Genomic DNA, 19,982 nt, shown 5'->3' on the forward strand with positions numbered 1-19,982 from the left:
TGAGTATTTAAAGGAAGTAGCATCTCTTGCTTCTGACCATGTCATGCCTGTGAACTGGCTACCTGTAGCTGAAAAACGCCAATAAATTTTTCAAATTTTACTGTGTTACCTGGTTCCTTACATATATGCTACCGCACTTTTAGAAAGGCTCTATATTGACTCCAGTATAATTTCATATTATGTTTTCTTTGGAAAAAAAAGCCAGCACATTTCAAAGTTCATATTTTAGACAAATATGCCCAAAATTGCAAAGAGCAATTAGGAGGCAGTAACTTGCCTTTCTAAAACAAGGGATAAGATCTGCAATGTTTTATGCCAAATTAATTTCCAAAAGAGTGTAAGATGTGATTGCAACTCAGTTTTGGCTGTCTTCTCTCCTCTCCTGTGATAGATGTAGTTCCAAAGAGTAAAACAGTAGTGATGTTGAGCTAGGATAAATGATACTGAACTTATGTAGCTAGGTACCTCTGTTCTGTCCTTGACCTCTGAAGAACAGTCTATTGAGAGAAATGAGATTAGGGAACTAAATTTGTCATTCTCACTTGAATCCTCTGTTTGTGGGAATGTTTCATAATGTTTCATTTGTTACAGGAAACATTATGAAACATAATGAGAAAAGATGAAAACTGCTTGGATTGATTTGAGGAATTGTATTACATCTATGAGTAAGATAAAGGTTTGCTTTAGAAGCAGTGTTTAATATTTATTATTCTTCCTACTTAAGGAAAAAAAATGACATAGTTGAAAAAATTACTGAATGAGAATTCAGCAGTCAAGTCATATTCCTTCACTACTATCTCATGTGCAAATCCACTGCAGACAGCAGAAGGGAGGCTTTTTCCAAGGATGTGGAGGCTACAAGCTTGGGTAGGAAACGGCCTCCATGGACGACCGGGGGATAATACTATCACCCTATATGGGTTAATTATCCCAAGATATGGAAAATGCTTATGTAATGCTGTTTTGCTCCCCTTGTAGTTTGGGTTTGAAAGTTACTGCCCACTGGAGGGTTAGTAACACCCAGGTGTTCCTACAGGGAAATAACATCAAAAGAGCCTGCCTGAGGAAAAGGTAAACATGGTTAATACAATCAGCTTCTCACAGTTACACTTGCTCATGAAGAGCAAATATGAAATTTTCTTCTCTGGTTCTGTAGCAGGTAGCAATGTTCTTATTATTGATCAGCAAAATGTAATGGAGCAAGGTAACTGAAATTGGATCAAAACAGCCTTTTTTGTCCTCTGAAATGATACACGAATTTAGTTAGAAATATTTCCCTGTGCCTACCATATCAGATGTTCCTTGCTTTTAAAAATTTTCTCTCCCTTATTAGTTGGCTAACTTTAAATTTGATTTCAAGTTGGGTTTTTAAAGATCTGATTAAATCTGGACATTTTCTCTTACAGAAGAACCTATTGTCTTTAGCAACATTTTCTGTGCTATTACAAAGTGTAAAGATGGATTAACGAGTCACTTGCTCCTCGCCGTCTTTGAAGGGATTGCTGTGGCTCAAGACCATTATCAGGTCTGAATGATTCCTTCACCTACAAGAGTGCTTTACAACATTTATTAAACTTTGGAAACTAATGAAAGTTTCCTTTTTTCCCTCCACTTTCGGAATGGCAACTCCCCACAGTGACCGTACAAACTTGAGATTTAAGTAGGTATAACTCTGATAATTTTGATAGAGATACCCAGAAAAAATTCCTTAAACAAACATTGGTGAGCTTTACAAGCTGTAAGTAAAACTTTGAATTACTAGAAGTCCTATAACTAGAATAATTAGATTGTCAATCAATGTCAAACAGCAGCCCATTTTAAATGTCTTTAAATTCTGTCATTCTGCTAATTTAATGAGTTACAGTACATTTATACTTTTAAATCTTCACAGGAACATTTGTGAAATTAAACTAGAAACAAGTAAACTTCTTGGCCAGAATAATTTCAGCTGAAATAGTGGTTATGATTAACAGTTGGGTTCAGTCTGTTTTTCTTTAAATTGAAATTGCCAGCAGGTGAGAGTAATATTTGGTATATAGAGACTCACCCAGAGGTGCAAGCAGGCCTTTGGATAGCACATGTGTGTACACAGACAAAATACTAAAGTCATGCTTTTTAGCCTAGAAATTTTCTTGTATTTATTAAATAGCACTGCTGCTTTGTCTACCTGGACATTTTTCTGATACCAACAGCAATGTGTTAAAGGAAACAGATGACAAGTGGCATCACTCCTATCTCAAAGCAGACTTTTGCAGCCTAAAAGTGTTAAAGTGTTTGTGTAGTCACCACCCTTCTATGACCTACTTCTGTAAATATCAAAAAAGCTTTGCAAAATCAAAATTTTAAATATAAAGGAGAAAATATAAAAGTGCATACTATACAGAGCATAATGCATGAAAAACTTTGGAGATGAGGTTCCAGATATTTTGGTTTCTTTAATGTAAACTGATGTTGTTCAGAACAATTTTTTTTGGAAAAAATAAAAATGGTCAGACTAAAAAAATGTAAGAAAAAGAACAGATCATTTCATTTTGAAACAAATTTTAAAAGGTTTGCATTTCTATTAGTGAATGACTCTCCTTGACAGGCTAGTTCGAATTCCCAATCTGATTGTTTCTAAAACTCAAATATTTGAAAATTCCTTGGTTCTAGAAAACATTTAATCCAGTTTCAGTTAATCATACAATGACTAAGAGAATATTACCTTACCCATGTTCTCATTTGAAAATATGAATCATCTAGTTACTGAGAGCTGCTGCTTCAAACTATAACACAATCTCATGAATTTACTAACCATGTGATCACCATGTTCTGCAGGATGTTGGAAGATATTTGCCTGCTTTTAGCAAGGGGGATTGTGAAAGTATGGCATACATAAACCAAAAACTTTCCAGTGCTTTGGAGAACTTTGTGGGAGTCTTGCAGAATACGAGCAGTGACAGCTGTGAATGCCAGCTAATGTTGGGGAGCATCCAGAGACAACTGCAAATGTAAAGCCTTTCACATAATAATACCCTAAATTGTTCTTCATCATTAGTGATGTTATTCTGTGCATATGTCTGTGTTCTAAATCAAGTAATTACAGGAGAAATACTGTTTTTTTAAGATTTGTTAATTTAATTTAACAGTGAATGGATAAAATGTACAAATTATTTAAGTAATTTGGAATAACTTAATATTTCTAAAAACCCTTACATTTTTTACTGAGCACTTGCAGCAGATCTTGCTGCTCCATCAGCTGAATGCTTTGGATCACAACTAAGAAATCCTTACATTACCTGTGACTTCAGTTAAGTCAAAATTTTAATATCTAAATTTTTTATTTATAGCTCTTTTGGTATGGTTTTTCCTCTCAATAGCTTAGTACCTTTCTGTGAAATATTAAGCATTCAGATCAGTTCAGCAGTTCAAAGAGTTAGAAACACAGAATGGTGATTGTAAAATGATGGGATTGAACTCCAAACAACTTCTGATAGTTGTTATTTGCATGGGGAAAACCATTTGATTTTAAGTAAAGATGCTACCACAGAGTATTTCAAATTTGCACTCAGCTAGAAGTAGACATTGTTATAATTGTTGATATATTGGTTTGACTATTGGATTGTTTTCATAACAGGCTTGTATGACTGACAGTAATAATGCAGAAAAACTTGAGCCTAGATGCTGCTCCTAAATATCATGGGCTCATGTCTACTTTTGAAGAGGAAATCATAGCCAATGTCTGCATACTCTTTATTACAGTAATTTCACAATTATAAGCCGCATCATTTTGACTAAAATTTTGGTCCGAACCCAAAGTGCGGCTTATAATCAGGTGCGGCTTATATATGGAAATAGAACAAAAAGTTGCTGTTTTAGTTTGGAGGACAGGTGTCTGCTGAGAAAGGCAGGAACTTCTCTTTGAAATGGAGAATGTAAACCCCCTCCCTCCAAATTATTATAATTTTGAAATCAAGAGGCTTTCAGGCAAAGATATGGGAATTAGGAATAACAGTTCTTTACTAGGGAAATTAAAATAGAAATACAGTACTACAAAGAAACAAACCCCAAACCCTGACAAAGTCAGAGTACATCCTGACACCCCATCAGGCAGGGTGTTGGTAGCAGTCCCATTAAATGGTGGTTGCATCCTCCTGCAGTGACAGATGTGATTCAGTTGAAGCAGTGCTCCTGTAGAAGGTGCAGTTTCCCTCCAGAGGTCCAGTGGTGATGTGGAGAAATCCGGTTTTCCTCTGGAGTCCAGTGGAGAAAGGGGCTCCCTTAGTGTCCCAAAACCTCTGTTTTTATCTTGGTAAGAAATGTTGTGCTCTTCCCCCTGGCTGGAGCAATTTCCAATGGGATGAAGTAATTTTATCAGTCACACAGTGGGACTCAGTGGGCCATTAGCAGAAAATGACTCGCTGGAGGAAGGATGGGTTGTGAAAAGATAAAGAACAATGTCCTGCCTCGTTTCAATGGATGGCCCATTAGCAGAATATCTGCCGTTGAGATAAGGATCACTGCCCCCACCCTCAACAGATGGTGATAGAATAGATACCTTTTATCACACTCTGTATTGTAACCTAAGACAGTTGCCAACACCCAGATGTGCTGCTTATAATCAGGTGCGGCTTATAATTGTGAAATCACTGTACTTAAATTATAATTAGATAGATTACTTTTTCATCCTGAGCTGCAGTGATTTATATATCTAGATTTTAAAAATGTATGTTCAGTAAGAAACATGGAAGTGAGATATTGCTAGACCTGTCCTTCTCCATAAGCTACTGTTTGCTAGGGGCCTTAGTCATTATGGGATTCTATCTCTACACATGTGTATATGTGGAGATACACATGCAGTCTCATTTAGGCATGAAGTACAATGACCACTGCACCATATAAATACCAAGAAGAAAGATCCTGAAGGTCTGTAGGCAGAAGAAGGTCTGTAGGCACAAGAAGGTCTGTAGAGGTGCTGACTGCATGCACAGTGTGTGCACACAGAGCATAATGGGACCCTATTGCGTCTTTTAGTTCTGTTTCACTATTCATGTTGGTCTTTATACACTGAAATGCCAGTGACTTTGTTTGGATAACTTCTGAAACTAAGGCTATCATTCCAGGATGACTGAAAATTTGGAGCTACAATTGTTGGAAAATCCAGCGGCAGCTTTCCTCAGCAATTTAAATCTTGTGAATGGTGGGTTCCAGTTTTCTTCACTTTTTCTATAACTCACTCTAGTGCAATTTTGTAGGACAATAACTGTTTATTTGTCCTTTTAAATTCAAAGGGACACTGATTATGGAGACTATTGACTTAAGGCAATATTGTCACTCGCAGTGAATTGAATGGAAAGGATACAATCTGTAGGAAATCTAGTTACTCAAATCGGTGCTGTTGGTACTATTTTCTTCCTCTTCCAGATGTTAAAGTCAAAGATTTTGTCCGGAATATTACTCAGTTGAGGCTGGACATTGGTTCCTCTGTTAATATTTCTGAAGAAACTGTCAGTACCCTCTTGGAAGCCAGTGTCTCTCATTCAGAGGTAAAAGATCAAAAAGAGGTGTCAGATTAGTGGGTCAACCTATAGCATGGTGTGCCAGATGAAGCAAAACAAGCCACATTGTTTATGTGGAATTGTATATTTTCACTTATCACTTTCATGTGAAATACTTTGGGTGTTTTAGCACTTTAAAGTAATAATGTGATGCATTAAGAGATTAATTTACAGTAGCACTATTCCTCTGGTCTAAATGGCACTCCTTCATTACTTTCAGCAGTGTTTTACCCTCTTGTGCTTACACAGAATTGGAGCTTTGCTGTCTTGGTATTGTAGAAACAATGAGGGTTTTTGGAGATATCATTTTGTACCTTACCACCTCTGCTCATTGTGGCATGGAGTTGTCTTACATATATAAATTTTTAAAATTCCTATGTGTGTTCCTCACTGTTCTTACACTATCTTGCCACTGTCTTGCTTTACTTTCACTTTCAATTGTTGATTCTTGAATATTGTAAGTTTTCTGAGGGAAAGGCCCTGTGTTACCACTTTTTTTCCTGTGATGCTGGTGATCAGTTGAAATCATGAGAAATGCTGGCTGACCACTAGGTTCTCTCTGCTGCCAGTGTCTGTTTAAGAGCGGAAGGATACATTTGGTGTAAATTGATCAGCTCAGTCAAGCAGCCACTGGGTGTCAGTGATGCTCCGCTTGCAGAAACCATCACAACTTCTCCTTGTGAAAAGTGCAGCATTAAAAAGGCAGTTCAGACATCATAACTACTTATAGATGATTTGTTCTTCTGCTTCTGTGGCAGTGTGACTGCCTTTATTGTTATTGTGATACCACTAAATGGTAATGAGAGATGTCATCTGAAAGCAATGCAGTTAAATGGGATTCAGTGCACCTTTGATCCTGTGGAATAAGAATGCTAATTGGCTGAATTGTAAAATTACTTTCCATCCTTTTGCTGGTCATGTGTATAGCTTAGATATATACACACCTCTCACATTTGGATAACTTATACAGAATTTTTTGTTTGCTTAGTGCCTAAATCCTCCCCCAGTCCAACTGGAGCATTAAAAGCCCGTGTCTCTTACTGATATGAAAGCTGCACAAGTGCTTTTTAGAGCTGTATTTCAGGCCTGCCCATTGTGTTTATTGTCTATACAGCCACTGTCTGATAACCTAATGATAGCTATAGGCCCATTGTAGCCCTATATTACTGTGCTTGCTTCTGGAACAGTAAGACTAAGCCTGGGAATTTTTTGTGCTTATTGTATTTACCCATAATTTCTGTCACAATGTTATGTGCTGGCCTTGCTCATTGCCATGTGATGAAGTGATTTGAAATCACTTAAAACCTGTAACCTGAAGACTATAAGCATTCGTTCACTGAATTTAGAAGTTTGGATTAGCTCTGGTACTCAAAAAGCTGCAAGGAAAGTTCAGAGGACCTTAACCTAGGGGAGAAAACATAGGATATGCTAAAACTGCACTGAAATGGTGATATTCATGTGAGGTACATTTGAAAAAAATTTCAAATTGCATTACATTCAATTCTGAGAGCAGTGTAAAATTATACTGATTTGGACTTCATGCTGGGGAGGAAATTTATATTCATATTTTGTTACTTGAATGAACATGATGAAAAGTGAGTCTGTAAATATATAGAAAACCTTGTAGAATCACAAAGGCAAAATTCTATGCCAGAATAAAAATAAAGAAATAAAATTATTAAGTTGGAAAATAAAATAGGAATTAATAGGAATTAAAGAGTTAAATTGCATATCCTGACTGTCTTGCAGATCCTCTACCTGACTGGGTGGGTACTGTTAATAGCAAGAGATGCATTCAGTGGAGACAGTAGAGGCAGATTTTGTCCTAAGCAGTACAAAACAGCGCTGTACTTTGGCTCCTACAAGCTTGTAAAAAACTTGTCATTTTTTATGGACTTCTTGAGAATGTGTAGCTAAGAACTCCTGAGATACCTGGACTTCAAGCACTTGCCATTATCCAAGATGGTTTTATTATAGTCTCACCCAAGGTCTGCTTAGGCATTTGTCCCCTCATCTTCTATTAAATCATACTTTAAAGCAGTGTTTAACTGAGAAATGTGAGCTGGCTCAGAGTGGATGTTGTGCCATATCGGCATCCCCAAGTGTTAAATTTGTGTCTCCTTAAAAGAAGGAAGGACCATATTGTTTGATGTTAGTGATTCACCTGCCTAGATTTTGATCTTCAGATGTTTCTGCAGCAGAGGTGTATATCTGCTAGAAGTATGTTCAGCATTGTAAATACACCTCCTTATGGTACGAATGCTCAAGAAAAAATGATTGACCTGTGAAAAATGAAAGCAAATCCTTATAAGAAACATACTTCATCTTTTTATATGTACAAGGAGTATAAATTAAGAACATAGCAATCTGATATAAAGCTGTATGGTTTATTATTTCAGGTCTGTTGGTGCCTGCAAATTGTCATGTTGCTGTGATACAAATTTTCACCTTGACTATAAAAAAAGGTGATGTATTTCAGGGAGAAAAAATTTTAATACACATATGTTGTGATAGGTGCTTTACAGTGCCTTTGTGGTAGCCTTAACTGGAAGATGTGATGAAGAAGTACTTAGCCTACTGATAAAGCTGCCTGAAAACAATAGAACTTCCCTGGTAGTGGAAGAATTATGTTCTTTACCAGCACTGGACTTGTATACCATGTTTGTATTGATTATACAAAATTTGAATGTACGTCACATCATGTACAAGGTAAGATGTTTTTATTTGAAGGTAGTATGAAACATACAGGTAGGTAAATTAATATTTCTGTTATTTCTTCAGATGTTCTTTCTCTGTGAAAGCAAACAGTGAACATATGGCATTTTTTTGTCTTTGGCTCCCCAAAACTAGTTGAAGAATGGGGATGACAGATGCTTCCTCAGGAAAATTATCACTGAGGGGTTAATTATGAAAACTTTGCAGAAAATACAGGAGGTTAGAGACAGTTTTATTAATCTTTAACAGAGTTTGCTTTTCATGCAATTGTTCACTTCATTATTTGTAAGAATGGAAGCTTGATCTGACAGCATTTGTACCAAAACCAGCATAGGAGCTCACATCACAAGAAAGACAAAATTATTTTCTAGGAAGAATTCATAGCACTGCAGATGCAAATGTCTGCAACTGCATTATCTGTACAACTGTAGATAATCTGGAATCTAGTATGGGTATTCAGTAAAATAATGGTTTTATCTGTAAGAACAGAATTATTGAATGGGATAGTTAGAAGACATTTAGTTCAGTTCTTTTTGGGGTAATTGATTGACGGAACATAAAAATGTTCTATTCAGTATGAATAGCTGAAATATTGTGAGAAAGAATGTTGTTTTTTTTTTAAAACCATAGGGGTCTGGTTGTATTCTGGATACTGCATGCTCAGTTAAGCAGGTTAGACATAGAATTTTATAAACAAGAACATTTCCCATAATAGATAAAGAAACCAGAGGAAAAAATTTTACTTCCTGAATTATCTGCAAACCCAGAAAGTAAAAAAAATAGAAGAAAATAATCCAGTGCTTATTCTGATGAGTGTTTCTACTGAACTCTTCAGAAACCTATTCAAGTCCTAGCAAAGGGGGAAAAAATGTTGTTGGCTCATCCTAATTATAATGGAAGTTCTACTACTTTTTTAGCCAAATAAAATTTTTAATGGGTGTCTTAGAATTTTGTTGTTTTTTTTTTTTTTAATAATGTAAGAGCTGGTGGAGGCTGAGAAGAAAATCAACCAGACATTGTAGTAGGAAGACAAAGATGGATATAAAATAGATAATCAGAGGAAATACTGAAACTATATAATGAGATTATTGTGGTTTTATTATTTTGCATAGACAGGTAACAATGAATCAGTTTGCATTATCTTATCATTTAACTAATCCCCAAAACAAAGGGAACAGAGAGAAAATCCATAATGACAAATTTACATGGTGGAAATAGCAAGCAGCCAATTGAACTTAGGTCAAGTAGGTAATAAAATGCACACAATTATTTTGGGCATGAAAAATTCAAGGCAAGAAGAGTGTGGCAGGAAAAGTTAGTTAGTTTAGGGGTCATAGTAAGCAATAAAAGTGGTATCTAGACTTAATTTGACTTACAAATTATTTTTAAAATATGAAATTATCTCATTAAACATTTTTAAAGTGAAGGAAAAGTTTCCATTTACACTGGATTCTAAAAGGATAGAATGTTGCAAATCCCATTAGCATCTTGGGTTGGAAAGCTGTCTTCAATTTGGCAGGTGTAAACATGTTATCTGAATATTAATTTATGATTTGTCATAAGCCAGATCTAACCTTACATTACGGAGAACTCTTCAACTTAATCTAAGAGTAACTGTGGAGTTATATCAAAAGTAATTTTGTTAAACATGGATTGTAGGAACATTGTATAATCAGTTTTAAGAAAAGAGTGAATAATTTTGAGTGTTTAATTGAAAGGCAAATATTTGTTTCTAACTGGAATTTCCTGTTGTGTTTTTTTTCCTTCTTTTCCAAGGTCCAGACACCACCTGAGATAGGCAATGTATTAAATATGCTACTGGATGTGGTTTCTAGTATCAGTTCACTTCTCAACAAAGTTCACCATGTCGTGGAAAAGCTTCCATTGTTCCTCCAAGGAATTCAAAATATTGGTGTGCTTGACATCTCCGCATTGCAGCAGGTATGCGTAGGATTTCAATATGCAAAATTAATTCCCCTTGTGAGGTGATTAGGCAGGGATATGTGCTTAGTAAGGAGGCACACTAATAGGAATTATTTCCTAGAAAGTAGGGAATGCAGAGGAGAGTCCATAAACCCTAGGAAGATTTATTTGGTCTCTCTCTAGCAGTCTGATAATTCTGATGTGTTGTTTCTGTCATAATTTTTTTGTTTTTTCTTAACTTATGATATCCTAGCAAAAGTTACTTCAGTGTTTGTCAGCTGACTAACATAATTATCTATTATCTGAGATTTGGAGATAGCTAACCAGGCCTTTTCAGCTAATAGTGTTTTTTATTTGTTAGTTTTTTGTTGGTTTTTTTGTTTTTTTTTTTTTTTTTAGAGCAGATTCTTATTTTGTTTACAAGAAATAGCTTTGCTTTTTTTAAAGAATATGAGCACAAGACAGCCTATGCAGTTCTCGTTTCTGCCACATGTTTCTGTTTGTGTCACCTAAGGCATTTGTGTGGAGTTTCTGCTTGACATTTTTAAAAAAAAGTGGCATGAGGTGTGAGGAATTTCTTTTGTCCCTGCCTTTAAGGGCAGTTGGGCAGTTGCTGTATGCATGTCTTCACAGCTAGCACAGTGGTGCATCTAGTGTTGAGTCATCAGAAAGATTTCTGTGTCTAATCAGGTTCCAATTCCATAGGAAGACCCCATGGCATTACCTTCTGGCTTTGTTGTCCTTTGCGGAAACTTGAGGATTGGATCTGGCTTAAAATTGCAAACCTCTAAAAGATCCCACAGTGGTAAACATGCAATCTGGTTTATTGCTAGAATACAGAGCAAACAATGTCCTAATTATGATTTTTCTTAGTGAGATCTTTTTCAAGATCTTCTAATCTGTGTGATAGAGACATATTGAAAAATGCTGTTCTAGAGCATCTATCAGTTTTGAGCCTCTGTTTTTGGGGTAATTCTTTGGCTGCTGCAGTGCATGGTGACTTTCATCAGACACCTGCATTCTTTTCTGCTTTTTTAAAACTAGCTCTGTTTGTGTCGGATTTTCCTTCCAGTAAATGAAATATTCTTTTTTGGACTGAAATCCCAAAGTCTGTTATTTGATAGAAGAGCCTCTCAGAAGGTGCTGTTGAAAAAAAAGCTTGCAAAAGAACAAATGGAACAGCAGAGGGCTATCTGCTCACAGTTTTAAGCTTTGCTAGATGGCCACCCCTATAATCCTGTAATTTACGATAGATTTAACCTTGGATTTTTTATTCTTTTTTAGTTCTAACCTTTTTTGATCACTTTTTTTAAAACATTCTTTATTTTCTAATGTTTTACTAAATCATTTTTTCTTGTGAAATTGCTGGGGCTTTTTGGTCACCTAATAATTTGTGGAGGATTAAAATAATCAGTGCCTATTTTATTAATAAATTACATTTGTGATTTCAAGGGCTCTTCTGTCTCTGTAACTTTTGTTTAAATTTTGAAGACTAGTAAAAATAAAAACGTCCTTTTTTTTTCATGTTTAACTTGACGATTTTTTTTTAATGCTTTCCAAAAGGTTTTAATTATTGATTACTTTTTGCTTCTTTTCTATGGTGGCCAAGCTTGTGCTATTGAATAAGTGCTCCACAAAAATGCATATATTGCTCATATATTGCTCCTTAAATGTATTCTTCTATTTCCAAAAGAGTTCATCTTTCTGGATTTTTGCTTTCATGATTGCCAAGAACAAAGTAGTTCAGTGACACTGAAAGATTATCAGATGAAGAATGTAAATGTTTTTAGGGTAAAATATGCGGACCTTTGTCAGAAAGACATTGAAGTTGATTAAAAAAAATACTTCTGTAATGAAAGAGGTAATAAAGTAATTGTCAACTATGCACATGGATTTCTATCTAAAAGTAAAAATGAAAAGGAAGAAATAACTTTCATAGAACTGTAAAATGTGAAATTGTATTGAAAAGGTACACATATTGTAATAAAAGATGATATACAAACTCATTATCTACCCATCAGCATTAACTAGAACATAAACACTGTTAAAAACTGACAGTGAATGGATAACTCCCTGTGGAAAAACACTGCTGATTTCGATCACGATTTTTGCTTGTTTTGCTGTTTGAAATTTTTTGGTTGTATTTTCATACCTAATTTTTGGATGCTTGTCACTCATCAATAGATAAGCTGCAGGGGACTTCCTGAGTTGCTGAATGCCGTTAATTGTGAGAGGTGGCCTCACACTAATCCTTCCATTAACTTGAACAAATTCTCTGTTGAACCTATCATTGTAGAACAACCTGCTGGGGTTTTAAATGAATAAAATTCTGACTTAGGTTTATTTGTGGCTACTATGTTTATTCCTTAATCATAAATGTTTTGTAGTATTTTTAAGTTGTATTGCTTGCCCATATGTTTGTGGTCCTCTGTTTTGATAGGTTGAAGTGACTTATTTTAGCATTTGTTTTTTACTTTAGCTTTTTCTTTTATATTAAGCTCTCAGTTGCTTAAGACTGCCTAGTATCATTTTGGCATGCTGGTTTAAGGCTAATCAATGTCTGGAAGAAGAAAATATGTACAGTGTTTGAGGGGAATTACAGCTGATGATTCTTGTAGCCTGCTCATTCTTGCCTATACCTACTAAAATTACTTTCCTAAACTTGCATTCAACTTTTTCATAAACTGCACACAGTTTTGTCTCTTAGATGATTAAGGATGAGCAACATCTCATGATTTCAGTTAATAAATGACATTTTGCACTGGTTATCTTTCTAGTCAATTTGCTTTGAATTACTTATTTGGTTTTTTTGCCATATTGCATTCTGATCTTCTTTTCTTCTGCAATGCCTTCTGGTATTAAATGACAGGCAAATTTAGGCAATTTGTTTCTTTCAGGGCTCAAAGGAATAACACTAATAACTTCTCTGTAATCCTGTGCTTTCTTTTCTAACAGGCTCCCTGCAATATCTTCTTAATACCATTTTTTACCCACCACTATTAATCAACAGTTGTATTTATGATGATTAATATTTTTTTGGAGCAAGAATATTAATTGGTTTTTAGAGTTTACCAAAATTTGAGTCAGCATGTATCTTTTGCATAGAAAGAAATTGCTCTTCCACATAAATATGTTGTCTTGGTCAGGAATCATAACTTGAGAATGCATTACATTTTACTTCTCAAATATTTCTTGTCTTTAATGTTTTTCACTTTAAAATTTACTGGATATCATGCCCTAATAAACATCAGAACCAGATATCCATTATTTCCTGGATCACAATACTTCTCATTCTTGAGCATACATATTTTTTGTACTTTTCAAATAGTGCCATCTAAATTTGATAGGCTTCTGAAAAATTGTTTAATCAAATCAGCAATTTTGCTATTATGTCCCTGATCCTGTCAATTTCAGGACAAAAAAGACTTCATTTTGTTTATATTTTTTTCCCAAGAATCAGGATTAACTATTTCTCTGAATTTGTTTCCTTTGGCCCTTTGGTTTCATCAAATTTTGCATTATCTTTTAGCTCTTTGTAGTTTTCCAGGAAAATTGCATTATTTTTTCTCTCTTTCTTTCTCTCTAGTGCAATGATTCAGAATGTATTTTAGATTTATGTGTGAGCTGTAGCCCAGTATGACTTTTAAGTTTCTTTTTCTGAGTAGCTGAGATTTCTATTCCATGTGAATTCTTTTTTTTATTCATAACATTTTTTAGGCATACAGCTGTTCAGTTAGGTCACAAGCTCCTATGCTATGAGATTCTTGCCTCGATTTGAAAATCTAGTTCAAGATAACCTTTTAATCTTCCATACCAGCCTTCCTCTTCCATTAATTTGTTACAGTGATTTGCTTGACTGATTAGTTTGTAGGAGGCTGGTTGTTTGGATTCATCAGTCTTGATTACAGTTTAAACTAAACCAACTAGTTAAAAGATAACTCTGTATAAAAAAAAATATTTTGTGAGATTCTTACTATGTATTTCTCATACTTTATCAAAGACAAATTTTAAGAAATATATCTTTTTGAGTCAGTGGATATTTAGTTGAAAGACAGTAAGTAGATGTAGCCTGTTAGGGGCAGCTTACCACATAAATATTCATTACTTGAATTTCAAGTTATTTTGATTGGAACTGGAATTAATTAGCACGTTTGTGCTCTTTGACTGAAATAAACCTCATTTATTCCTTTAGTGCAAACAGTCACTAATAAAGATTCATAACCAATTTTATACAACATTGTGCATAAATAAAGTTTATTTCTCCAGTGAAGTCCATTGCCAGCAGATTCATTCAAGAGCTGTTGGTGATTGTATTATGAAATATGGGTATTATTTATTTACTTTTCTCTGTGCTGAAACTGTTATGCTAAAAGTAAGATTTTTGGGAGCAGCTAACACTGAGTTTTAAACACTTACTAATGCTTCTCCAGGATTACTAAAGAAGCACCTGGCACTTCAATAAATGCATTGATCAGGATAAACTGTTTCTAACAGCGCAATTTCCAAACTGTCTGTGATTATGTCTTTATGTAAAGTGCTGTATTACTTTGAAAATTGACTCTTCTGTTTAAAAAAATCCCAACCATAAAATGCTAATTTTTTTCAGTGCCGAATGTGCATGTTTGACATATCACAGCATTTTTTCCCCTTGCCAGTTGTGGAGTCTTCAAATGATGTCTGATAGTCTAGTTATGCCTTTCTTGACAAGCATCTGCAGCGGTAATGAGTATCAGGCGAGCCTGTGCACTCTTCAGCTGCCCCGCAGCAGCTCGATGCCTTGCAGTTGTGTCCTCTCAGAGCTGTGCACCTGTACAGACTTCCATGAGATATCACTTACAATTGAGCCCATTATTTGAAAAGTGGAGCTGCACAGAGGATGAGACTATTGTCGTTGTTCTTTCTTTTTGAATGTGGTGAATGGTGGTGCTCAACCCATAAAAGCAGTCAGATTGCTCTCTCTTCTCGTTAGGAGTAAACTAGTCATGAACAAATGGCAATAATAAATGCTGATATGACTCAAGATGTGCAAAAACAGCAAGCACATCTTACAAGTTAAAAGATGTACTTGAAAAATAAGCTTTTAGGGCATGTGCATCTGAATATATGTTTTTTTTCTTATTAGCAACTGTCTTCACTGTAACTGGTCATAGCAAAATGGCTTTGATTGTTTCTGCTATAATAAGCTACCAGGAAGAACACATTTTGTAAAAACTGGCATTGGAATCAGGGGATCTATAGTCCAGTTCTCTTGATGTTTTCATTCCTTTTCTTCCTAACTGCTACACAGTATTTTTCACATTTCAGTGTAGCACATTATACTACTGTCTTTCACTGAGAATCTTGACAATTAAAACTACATTACCTTTCCCCATAATAGATCAAAAGAACAGAAATGGTCACAGCAGGCCCTCATCCTAATAGGCTGTTTCAACAGGCTAATTTTGTCAGTCTCCTTAGACGTCAATATTGACAGAACACCAGGGCTACTCCTCAAAGCTACTTAAAGCAACTTTGATTCATCTGTGTTTTTGTTCATTTGTTCTAGTTTTTGCAAGGTGGGCAGTTCAGAAGTTCAGCTGTTGGATCCCTGGAGTCTGTAATCAAGGCAGTGTGTAAAGAAGAATCTTCATTTTTCAGCAATGCAAAACTGTTCATAGACATGCCCAGAATCATGGGACTTTTGGAGGACAATATGGCAAAATATGGCATTCCTGAAGACTCAAGTAAGAAAAAATATCAATGGCAAGTTGCAGTATGAATTCAGAGTTAAGAAAAATTTTTCCCACTTAAATTGAAATGTTTATATACCCACTGACATCTCAGTTGACACTGTCATCTTGAGCACAAAGTGTTGATCAATAAAAGTTAAGTGGCCATGAGATAATTGTGGGTGAGACAGATTCTGTTTATTTTCTATATTTGCAAATAATAAATAAGAATATTCCTCTCTTTGTGACATTTTTATTAACATTTTTAAAGCACTTGGTATTGAAAACATATCTTTGAGATACAAGATTGAGAATTTATTGCTGCTTGACTTTGGTGAACACAAAGCTGTGGTATTATTGAGCAGTAAAATATGCAAACCTTCTGGATAGAACGAGTTTTTAAATGGTTGATATTCCTATTCTGTTTGTCAAGTGCTAAGAAAAATCCCTTAGCTCTCATATAGTTTCACCTTTGCTCCCTTTCCTCAATACACATTTGACTTACCCTGATTAATTTTAATATTGTTAATAACCTTGTTAGTGCCTCAGGTGGCCCTGAGGAGAAGAATACAGTGATAGAGTGTCACTAGGGACACTAGACTGTCATCTATTGGTTTCTACAGAAATTGCTCCTGGCTTGGCTGGGACCCTTGGGAGGGAGCCAGAGCTCTACTTTGGCCTTCTCACATGTGTGGGATGTAGTGGTAAGCAGGCAGCTCTGCCTTTCCTGTTGGAAGAATTAAGTCAGCTGGATGGCTGATTAGACAGATTAGGCCAGAACCACTGTTTCTTGATCTTTTTTTTTTCTTTTGTCCCAACTTGTCACAACTCTGTTGTGCCACAAGACCTTTTTTTTCCATAGGACTCTGAAATATTTAAGTTATCAGTTAGTTCCAACATTTCCATGAATGAATTAATACTGTTGCCCATATTTTACAAATTGGAACATGGGGAAATGGAAAATGAAAATTAAAAAAGAAAAATGAAACCACAGAAACTTGATTCATACTGCTTCAGGGATTAATTTGTGTGTATTTTGTGTATACCAGATACTTCCAAATGACTTTCTGAAGGTCACAGCAAACCCAGATTAGCAAGTCTTCTGTGTCCTCAGTCTATTGACATTTCTGTCTGGCCAACCTGTAGCCTCTTTATTCTTTGCTGTTGTTCAGCAAGAATTGTGTTTAGTAATGATTATTTCATTCAAGAAAGTAAAAATTTGGGCAAAGAATTGGCCTTTCTTAATGAAACACTTCTGACATTTCTTTCTTTAACTTTTGTCAGGAGTTTAAGTGGTTTTTGGCCTAATTCTCCATTATGTAAAAAGATTTGTCTTCCTTGAGGAGTTAATGACATTATTTAATATTTCTTCAGAGTACTAGAAACAGGATGTTTCTAAAATAAGACTCAAGCTTTTATTTGAATAAAAAAATTTCAATTTCATGTGTTTTCCACCTTAATTGTGAGTCTGTCTTTGTTTTTGCAGCTCCTTTTTGCTTGAAGCTTTATCAGGAGATTTTGCAGGCTCCTAATGGGGCTTTGCTATGGACTTTCCTGAAACCTTTATTACATGGGAAGATACTGTACAATTCAAACATCAACATGATTGACCTGGTGATGGAGAAGGTGAGTATCAAAAAATGCTGCTATTTCTGTGTATTGATTTTGTCTTTGTAATTCATTTTAAAAGTCCACTTCTCTCCAGGTAGGCAGAAGCAACAGGATAATTGCCTTTCAGAAAAATAGATCCAACCCTGAGGTCTCACCTGTTTTCCACTTTAAACTTAATGCTTCTCTTAACTTTTATCCTACCTGTTACAGTGGTTCAAACTCACTGTGAAAAGCAGAATTTTTCTCAAAGTCCTTTAAATCATGTATAGAAAGATTAAAAAGGACATGTTAGCAGAAGTGTCATGTGAATCATGCAGGATCAAGGTGTAGGGTGCTCATGGTTAGGGAAGCTTTTGCCTTCCACGTTTTCTTATCATGGGAACTGTAATGGGGCAGCCTAGGGACTTCTGGGAAGGGATGCCCCCAGGGAAAAAGACCTGTTCTAGGGAGTCACTGAGCTGAATTGAGAAAAAAACAAATATTGAGGAATCTATAGTTCATCCTTATTGTTTGTTTCTAACATCAGTAGTTAAGTGACAGTCATGACTGAGGGGCTGTATGTGTGGACCCTGATGATGGGATTCAAGAGTTCTACTATCTTTGCAGTTCTGCTATGGTTGGTGCTCTGTCTTGAGTGTGGTTATTGACAATGACACTTAGAGGTATTTCTGTAAGAGAAGGGTTTATGACTTGTTTTGGATTTCTCTGCAAATTTTGCATTGATATTCTAAATATATTACTTTTACCTTGCAATATTAGTTATTGCAAGAATGGAAATTTGGGAAAAAAAATGCTGCTTGTAAGTGATACACAAAAAGACCATAATAACTTTAAATGTGATGGTAACTGTATTCTCTGTAAATTGAAAACTTTGTGATTTGTGCTCTAAAAGAATAATAAAAACCTAAGCTAAACCCCCCATTTTAGATAGCACATAGTACATAACTTTATAGTTTCTGTTCTGAATTGAAAAAAAGGATTGAATGTTATCATACCATGCAGTTAGATAAAGTAATTTGGGGAACATTGTTTATTGCTCTGAAGTACAGCATAATTAATTTAAAATTTCTAGTCAGCTATAAGTAAAGTTGTTCCTGATGTTTCTAGATGAAAATTCTATAAAAAATAAGATATAAGAAATTATAAATATTACATATATTTTTGAACTTATATTACATATCTATGTTACATATACATTTAGAATATAACACTTAAAACATTTCCACTTTTTTTTTGCCAATTAGTATGCCAAACCTCCACTCTTGAAAAAAATCTGTAGGAAAGACGAATATCTTCACATACAGAATATTACCCCATAGACCTTTTAGTGAAATCTGGACTGAATAATACAGTTCAGAAAGAAGTTGGCTTGTGGGTTGGTTTTTTGGGTTTGTCGGTTGAGTGACTGTTTTTTGTGGGGTGGGGTTTAATGCTCTGGAAAAATACAAAGATTTCTAATAGAAACTCTTATTCTACTTATATATTCTCAGGCTCACAAAATTTCCATCAACTTATTCAGAAATCTCTGTAAATATGCTCTTGCCCCATTTCCCAGTCCTGTGAATATAACATGAGTTATGAATGTGGGTATCTGTTTATGTGTAAATATGAAAGTAGTGGGAAATTTCCTTGTTTTTGTCACAGAAATCTCAGCTATTGCTTCAACACAAAGTTTAAATGCAAAGTACTGTCCCCAGTGTCTCAAATATTGCTACTAAACCCCAACCCTGTAGCCCCTACGAACCTGATCTCCTACTGAAATTGGAACAGTTCTAGTTTCCTTTAGACTGTGTGGCAATATGCCACCTATTTACTGGAAGAAAAAAGTAACAGATTACAGCTTTGAAGAATACTGCTGTTTTTATACTCTGACATATTCTCTAAGTTTTCCACATGGGCTATTAAATTTGAAACTGTGTAATTGGCCATTCTTTGATAAACTGTGAGGTTGCTGGGCTTGAGTTTCAGAGTAGGGAGGGATTCTGCTGTGGAGTGATGGTGGTGACAGTCACAGAAACAGGCTGTGGTGATGACTGAGGGTAAAACAGTTCAGTGCCAACTGGCATCCAGGAGTTTAAAGGCCACATGTGATGTCTTTGATATTTGCTTTCACAACTAAGTGGTTTTTTTTGCCACTGATGAACTGATCTCATGGAAGTATTTCTTATTTTAGAAGATTTTCAGAATTGATCTTATATTCAGCAATCACTTTTGAAGAATTTTCTGCTATTTGCAAAAACTTTAGGGTCAGGCTTGCCTGGACTTTGCTGCTATAATTTGTCCAATTGCTTTTTTGAGTTATATGAATTCCTCGTATTTATTGTGCCTATGGTGAGTTCTGCATCAATCATTTCTTCCTCAATTCCTTATTCTTCCATTTCAGACTGTGGCACCTTCTATTTAAATATTCTATGTTTTTATCTCCCAGGTCTAATTATTTCTATTCTCTATTTACTACTATTATTATTAGTATAAAAAATTAAAACTT

At 35.2% G+C, this 19,982-nt stretch overlaps 1 protein-coding gene across 1 annotated transcript in view; it reads left to right on the plus strand.

The window, feature by feature from the left end:
• The window catches only part of ABCA13 (ATP binding cassette subfamily A member 13), a 169,612-nt gene that overhangs the window by 29,000 nt on the left and 120,630 nt on the right, over positions 1-19,982 (plus strand). The window contains 7 exon segments of the mRNA XM_033058592.1: positions 1,407-1,525; positions 2,818-2,944; positions 5,404-5,525; positions 8,052-8,246; positions 10,029-10,193; positions 15,721-15,898; positions 17,370-17,509. Of these exon segments, the coding sequence (XP_032914483.1) occupies positions 1,407-1,525; positions 2,818-2,944; positions 5,404-5,525; positions 8,052-8,246; positions 10,029-10,193; positions 15,721-15,898; positions 17,370-17,509 (1,046 nt within the window).

Source organism: Catharus ustulatus, chromosome 1 (genome assembly GCF_009819885.2).
Source record: "Catharus ustulatus isolate bCatUst1 chromosome 1, bCatUst1.pri.v2, whole genome shotgun sequence".
Lineage (NCBI taxonomy): Eukaryota > Metazoa > Chordata > Aves > Passeriformes > Turdidae > Catharus > Catharus ustulatus.